Genomic DNA, 7769 nt, shown 5'->3' on the forward strand with positions numbered 1-7769 from the left:
AACAGATGGATCCATAGTTAAATGGGAGGAGGCCAGAATCGTTGCAAAGGTACACTCGCCAACACTTGCATCCACAACAGAGAAATGTGAGATCTACAGATCTAGCTTGACGGATAAATGTTTAAACTATAAGGATGCAACCATTTTATCGTCGGCATGGAAATACATAATCAGAAAAAACTCGTAGGATGATACAATGAAAACCTGGGTTAATATATAAAAACTGTTTAGGCTACATATTGGATTGCGGGAAATTACCGTATTTTGTATTCCTTTTTATATTATTTTGTTTTTCGTATTTATTGTATTAATTTCGTTATGCTTATTTACGTAATTTAATTTCAACGTGTGTTCGATAATTGCTTAGATTCGAACGTCTTTAACCTAATGATGGCCCATGAAATGGGTTGAAAACGTTTGTTTAGCTCAATAAATGTGCGTTCTCAGTATTAAGGTGTGTTGACTGTATATTAAAAAATAATAACTTAATATATGGAAATTTCATTTAAATTTAAGAATATACTTTATAGTTAAAAACTAATTGAAACCTTTAATTAAATATAAATTTACATCTTACTTTAAAAAAATCCAGCTACAAGTTGCTTAACTTTCCCAGCAACAGTTAAAATTCTCGTGGCGCTATCTGTTATGATATTTTATTAAGAAGAACTTTTTATACTTTTAATTATTATAAAGTGGCAAAAAGCTTTATAAAAAACTCATTTCTACCCTCAAAATTCTCGAAATTATTTGCATTTCTCGACGTTTCAAGATTCCCCGAGTCCAAAAATATAAAAATCTTAGGGGCGATTTTTTTTACCCATCGCCATACTTTCCCTGTTATATATAACAGAGTAAGAAAAGTAAAAATAATGGATAATTTTTATCTTATTTTACGAATTCTAATTGCGTGATATTTATTCTATTAATTATTTAAAAAGTTTCTTAAACAATAATAACTTTATTAATTAAAGTTAAATCAATGTTATTATTCTAAAATGCAAATTTTAATAAATATTTTCTCTCAAGTAGATTGATTTAAATGAATTAATATAGTTAATTTTGAATTCATATTAGTTTCTCTAAGAATATTTTTATATTTTACAATTTTCCTCCTGTTAATTTTTAAAATGTAAGCTTACATTTTGAAGTTAGAAAATAACGATAATAAGTAAAAATAATTATTAAAAATAAAATTATTAAAAAACTTTTTACTTTCTTAAAATTTTGATTATAATAGCATTTATTATTATTATTATTCTCTTAACTTTTATCAAAATTGTTATAAATATTAAAAGAAAAACTTAAGTAATGCCCATAATACATGAGATGCTATTCAAATAATTTTGAGGGTAAGGATGAGTTTTATTTTAAAAATTATATATGCTAATAACGAGTAAAATTGTCATTAAGTCCGATCCTACTCGAGATAAGACACCACACGACCCCCCTTCTATCTCCTCACCCCCTCGATATTTAACCACCAAAATTTAACAGCATCAATCCTTCTAATACACAAAATTTCAGAAAAGCTAGTTAATTTATTTAAATTATTTAATAAATTAAAATTAGTCTGAAATGAAATTTATACATTTAAAACTTCTAAAACTTTCATTTATAAAATAATTTTGCAGATTCCAATTATCTAATATAGGTCTATAGTTTAATATTAAATTTCTAATATAATAAAATTATAGTTAGGTAAAAGAATTATTTGTAAATAAAGGGTTCATGAATTTGGTTATGAAATAAATGTATAAACTAAATATTATTAAAGTTGTTACTTACTTTTATTTTTTGATATCTCCAATATTAATTAGTAAAGGTGTACGAAAAAGTGAAATGACCACTCCAGAGAAAATCGAATAGAGATTAGGAAAATAGAACGAATTGAATATACATCTTTCTAGTAGCTCGTTTGATACATAAACTCAGTGCTAAATAATTGCTGTTGCATTTCCGATAATATACCATAAATATTGCACGTTTATAAAAAATATATATATATATATATATAATGCAGTTGTAAATAATGGATTGTAACGAAAGGGAATTCGTAAATATTGATGTAAATTCATTTAACATAAAATTACAAATTACACGAGAATATCGTGGATGTTTGTACCTGTTAATTTTTCAATTGATTTACTAAATTAATTAATTTTATAAATTTATTTCAAAGAAAATTGATTGATGCTGACAAAAAGAAAATAACCGGCTTTATTCTGTATGTTATTAAAATAATAATATTAAATATTTAAACATAAATAAAACAGAAAAATATTTTCAAGAAGACTCTAAGTTTTCATTATTATTATCGTATTTACTCGGATATACTGTAAGACGCCATTGCATTTATGTCAATAGAATCAATATTTATTATACACTAAAGTAACTTATATATCATTGCCTTTCTTGGTAACAGAGTCAGAAACCTCTTCACTCACTCTTTGTGTTAGGCTCTTCTGAATCAACACTAGCTCCAATACTAACATCTTCCTATAAGTGGGCCTTATAATCTCTACTGACGTTTAAAGCGTTGGAAATGCATAATTTCTTGAAACAACACTTCACATATTTTTCTGAGATTTTTATTCAAGTACTTACAACCTTATAGTAATATACTAACGAGATTGAGCTAAGTTAATCTCTTAAATGTTTGCTATTACGAATATTAGCCTAATAAAATTATTAAAATAAGGCAATGGAATTAGTGACGCGGTACGAAAGGTTGCTAATTATGACGTATTACGTAGAATGTTAGAGGCACCCTATTTTCAGAGATAATAGTGAGATTGCGGCCGAAGTTTTCATCTCTAAAACGTAAACGTCGAACGATGAGCGCCGCTTACAAGATAGCGGCGCTCGTCGTTCGACGTTTACGTTTTAGAGATGAAAACTTCGGCCGCAATCCCGCTACTAAAGCATGGTTCTTAACCGGTGTTCGCGAAAATATAAAAGTGGCGTAATAAATGAAGTTTAGCGTAAATTCGCAGTGCGATCAAGCGTTTCTATTACAATCATTCATTATGTCACAGTCCATTTTGATGTGTATTCGGTTTGTGTGTTGTGTACAGTACATTATATCTAATAATATCTTTAATTTTGTACACTTCTCATAATTGTCACCTTCGCAGCGTCATATTTTCTCCTGGTGGTGAATATTTCAACCAATTTGTTCCCCTCAATAAATCTCTTTCCATGATCCTCATTGCATATGTATCAAGATTTATTCGATTCAGTTCAGAAGAGCCCATGTCCACTCATCTGATTACCGTCAGTTTAATTGTAACCACCCTGTATTAATCAAACTTATTATAAATTTTATATTCTTACATTTATTTAATTTATAACTATAAATTCAAATTTACATAACACGAAACATTTCAGTACAGTGCAGTGCACGCAATAATATTCAATAACATAATAAAATTACATTGACTACACTGAAGTGAAATTTCTGAATAGAAACACATTTCTTATAAAAAATAAAGTGTTAGAACATAAACAAGATGTTGAGTACTTATCAGAAAAATTTGAAATTTCAATAAAGTAGTTTAAGCACTACCAGAAGACAAAATTTAACCTTTCACACCAATTAGTATTTACCTTTATTAGTATTTATGCTGTATGAATTCGATTCTGGTCTCCACAGTGAGAGGTCGAAGCCTTAAACGCTTCGGCCATCAATAGCATAAAGAAATACGTTATTATTTGCATATTTAAATAAATAATAAAATATTTAGTATTAGGTAAAGTTTAGTAGAGTAGAAGATCTATATTTTTTTATCTGTATAATCAACATTTCTCTTAACGAATCTTTGGTATAATAACAATTCAATTATAAACACTGCAGTAGATAATATATATCCAATACAAAGAAGCATGAAAGCACTCAAGAGATCTTCTAATGTTAACGATTTCACGGCTGATTCTTCATGCTTTTCTTTCTTTTCTTGCTCAAAGTATTCAACACCTACGTGTTTATATACAATACCTGATTCAAACACACGAATTAATCTATAAAATAATTTTTAAAATTCAGTTGAAATTATATAAATTTTGCTTTAAAATAAAAATAAATAAATGTCTTACATTTCAGAAATTTTATTTTTGTACGGAAACCCCTTTCTCATTCCAAATGCAAGTGCAAAAATACCTGCAGAGTCTTTAGATTCAAGAAAATATTGTGATTTCATCGAAACTTTGATGTGCTGGAAGATTATTTTTGAACCGATAAATGCAAAACGAGAATCTTTTTGTATTCGTTGCATCGCTTGATCAAGCGTTAGAAAATTATTATGAGAAATAATGTCATCTCTAAGTATTTGTAAACGGCTTGCTTTAGTTTTCTAAAAGAATTTTGAAAAATATCTCTAAAATAATAGATACATTTCAGTCATTTTTTTATATTTTACTTATGAAATAATTTTAAAATGGTTAAATTATCTTCATATATAAATTAAAAATTTTTATTTTATTATAAAACAACCTGAGAGATAGTACTTACAAGCAATAATTGTACTGCTGCATCGTGATCTTTATCAATTCCCACGGTGTATTTTTCATTTTCCACATAATTAATCAATTCTTGAAAGGTTCTTGGTACTTGATTCATAAACGGACACGTCATAAAAGATATCAAATTTCCCATGTAACTCCATACAAGAATCATGATACCTAAAATCCATATTCCCAGTAAAAATCTTGATGGAAATCGTTTAAAAATGTACAAATCGTCTCCTAAAATAAAGAAAGGTCTTCTGTTACTATAAAAATTTTATCATAAGAAAAAAATTAACAAGTACCTTTAGCCGTAAAAGTCCCGAAGATAAACCAAAATATATTTTTCCTTGAATATTGTTGCTTATTTCCTGACAATGCTAAATCCTTGTTCAGAATATAATAAGCAATTAATCCAAACACAATAGAAGTGATCAGTGTTGCTAACCATAACTAAATTAAATACAAATAAAATTAGTTTTATCATAATAGATATTTATTAACACAGATTTTCTCACTTTTAAGGAAAAAGGTTTGTATATAGCTGAATAATTGGGATGGCGATTAGGAGTTTTGACTATAAATACAATTTGCTCGAACAGTGTAGGTAAATTAAAGTCGGCAGCAAGAAATCGATCGTGGGTGATAGAAAGAGGAAAAAATGAAATATCAGCTTTCTAAATTATAAAACGAAAAAATAAAAATTATTTTATATTATTAATATTTTAAACCAGGGGTGTCCAACCCGCGGCCCGCGGGCCGCATGAGGCCCAAGGCAAGTTCCAATGCGGCCCAATAAACGTGTAAACAAAATCGAAAAATGTTTTAATCATTATTATTATTTATTTATTTCAACGGCGTAAACTCAAAAAAGAAGTTTCACAAAGCCGTAAACCTTTATTCATACTTTATTTTGAATGGAAAGGAAATATACTTGGAGATGTGTGAATGATGAAGAATTACTAAATAAAGCTGGAGTTATGACACAAAGGATTATAGACCCAAATTTTGGAAAATGAGAGAAAGGCCAAAAGATAAAAAGTAGTGAGAAAGGTTAAATAGATCTTCTGTTATGCAAATATTGATTCTTAATTTTCCAACCTTTCTCACTTCTTTACCTTTTGTCCTCTCTCTCCTTTCGGGTCTATAATCAATTGAGTCACAACTCAAGCTTTATTTATTATTCCTTCCAGCGTTGCAAGATTTGGCTACATTGCAACAAATGTGGCTACTTTTTTTAGTTTGATGTAAAATATATCATTTGGCGCTTTGGCTACTTTATGGGCTACACATTATTCATAAATATATTAGTGAATAAAAGTGCATTTTAAAATAGTGTTTCATCGCTTTTTATTAATTAGAGATCCAAATAAAACAAATATTTGTGTTTTTCAAATAAATTTTCGTTTGTCTCTTTATATTTATAATAAATGAATTTATCTATTTTTAAGTAAAAATTGAAAGTGTCTATAAAATTAATTTTCTAAAATATCCTTTTTCGTGATAAAGTTTTAATACTTATTATTATAATCTAGATATGTTAGTCCTTAAATATACTTTTATATTGGACCACAAGTATATATAACAAGCTGCAAGGACCCGCTTCGCTGGGTTTTTATTTGTATGTAATATAGTTTTTTTATATATATAAAACACTGTTTTTCTAAGTAATCTAGAATCTAGCTGCAAAAACCCGCTTCGCTGGGCAAAAAGTAACGATAGTGAAGATTAAGATAATTACATTATAGCTAATCTTACCCGTTTTCACAGAATGCAAGAATTAGGTCCCCCGTTTCCAGACTAATTAGAGAATTTTTACGTTTAGTCAAACGAACAAATTTCAACGTTTCTGGAACGTTTTCAATCGTTCTATAATCGAACCAATTCGAATTTTATGTTCGAATTTAATTCGAACAAATTCGAAAAAATCGAACAAAACATTCGAAATAGAAAGCCACTTTCAACTACTTTTAGCCTCATATCTCCCGCACCCTTATAGCTATCGAGACGCAACCACCCCTATGCACGAATGGAGACTTGGGGCTACCACCACATACAAACACCATTCACGTGCGATGTGTAGTTTTGGCGGAAAAGTGAAATATAGGGACACACACGTCCATTTATATATATATATATACTTGTGGCCCAAAACTTCTTGACTTCTTCCAATGTGGCCCAGAGAAACAAAAAGGTTGGACACCCCTGTTTTAAACTATATAATACATAGGCATTCATTTCAAAATTTATAAATAATATTATCAGAATATAGGCCTATATTAACTCTATTACAAAATTTCTTCCAAATGTTTCAACAGGTAAAAGATTATATAACATTCTGGACTTCTATATGTTATAAGGCATTTTTTACACCTGAATATCTTCCTCATTCGTTATAGTGTAAAGATAAGGATAGAATACAGTGGAACCTCGCTTAATGAGCACCTTCCATACGAATAATTTGCATAACGACCAAAACAAATTGTAAAAATGACGCGCTTAACGAATGACCAGGAGGTGGGAAGGCCCAGATTGTATGTGTTTAGCACTCGTTCCGCTAGTATCTTAATGTCACTTGTGATCACACATTTTTCCAAACTTGTGTTCAGACATATTATATATAAATATCAACAAACAATAATAAACACGCCAAACGATATGCAAGAATTTGGCATATATAAAGGCCATTATTAAATATTAGAAATTAAATAATTTGACTAGAGGTAAACTGTTATGCTGCTATCTCGTATTAAATTTAATGACCAATTCTAAATTAAATTTCGATTTTTTTATTTTTTTGTTTTTGTTTTCTGCAAATAGAATTCGCATTCCAAGTTAATTCATTCCGCGCTAGAAAAAAGTTGATGATAATGATAATGGGGTGTGAATCATCATTATATAATTTTCTTTGAATAAACATTATATATAAAATATTTGAGTATTTTCTTCGGTACGGAACGCATTATAGTATTTTACATTAATTTACAGTGGTGGCTCATATAACGTACGCCTCGAACAACGGACACTGCGAACAACGGACTTTCTGTTTGGCCGTTACGTGACTCGAGCAACGGACTGGCTACGAACAACGGACTTTCTGCGAATAAGTGCGAAAGATGTTTCTACTCTTTTGCCGTTGCCAATGACAATCTGCTATTTTTATACTATATTAGTATTATTAGAATATATTATTAGTATATCTGAAGTACAGAGCTCCCGTTGGAATTCGTCTTGCTCCCTTGTTTATTACGTTCAGTACATCACCT

General features: G+C 29.1%; 2 protein-coding genes across 2 annotated transcripts in view; both read right to left on the reverse strand.

Moving 5' to 3' along the window:
• LOC111619441 (probable glutamate receptor) overlaps positions 1 to 3257 on the reverse strand; it is a 13026-nt gene extending 9769 nt beyond the window's left edge. Inside the window, exon 1 of the mRNA XM_023361145.1 lies at positions 3130 to 3257. Within this exon, the coding sequence (XP_023216913.1) occupies positions 3130 to 3257 (128 nt within the window). The remainder of the gene's footprint in view (positions 1 to 3129) is intronic.
• A 246-nt stretch (positions 3258 to 3503) lies between these two features.
• On the reverse strand, positions 3504 to 5174 carry LOC111619434. The gene is made up of 5 exons (XM_023361138.1): positions 5022 to 5174; positions 4809 to 4956; positions 4511 to 4743; positions 4096 to 4352; positions 3504 to 4020 (listed from the first exon to the last, which is right to left on the reverse strand). The coding sequence occupies exons 3-5, from the start codon at positions 4673 to 4675 to the stop codon at positions 3777 to 3779; spliced, it is 666 nt and encodes a 221-aa protein (XP_023216906.1). The 5' UTR covers positions 4676 to 4743; positions 4809 to 4956; positions 5022 to 5174; the 3' UTR covers positions 3504 to 3776.
• Between the last annotated feature and the right edge of the window lie 2595 nt (positions 5175 to 7769).

This window comes from Centruroides sculpturatus, unplaced genomic scaffold (assembly GCF_000671375.1).
Source record: "Centruroides sculpturatus isolate CEXI.00-Female unplaced genomic scaffold, Cexi_2.0 scaffold107, whole genome shotgun sequence".
Classification (NCBI taxonomy): Eukaryota; Metazoa; Arthropoda; class Arachnida; order Scorpiones; family Buthidae; genus Centruroides; species Centruroides sculpturatus.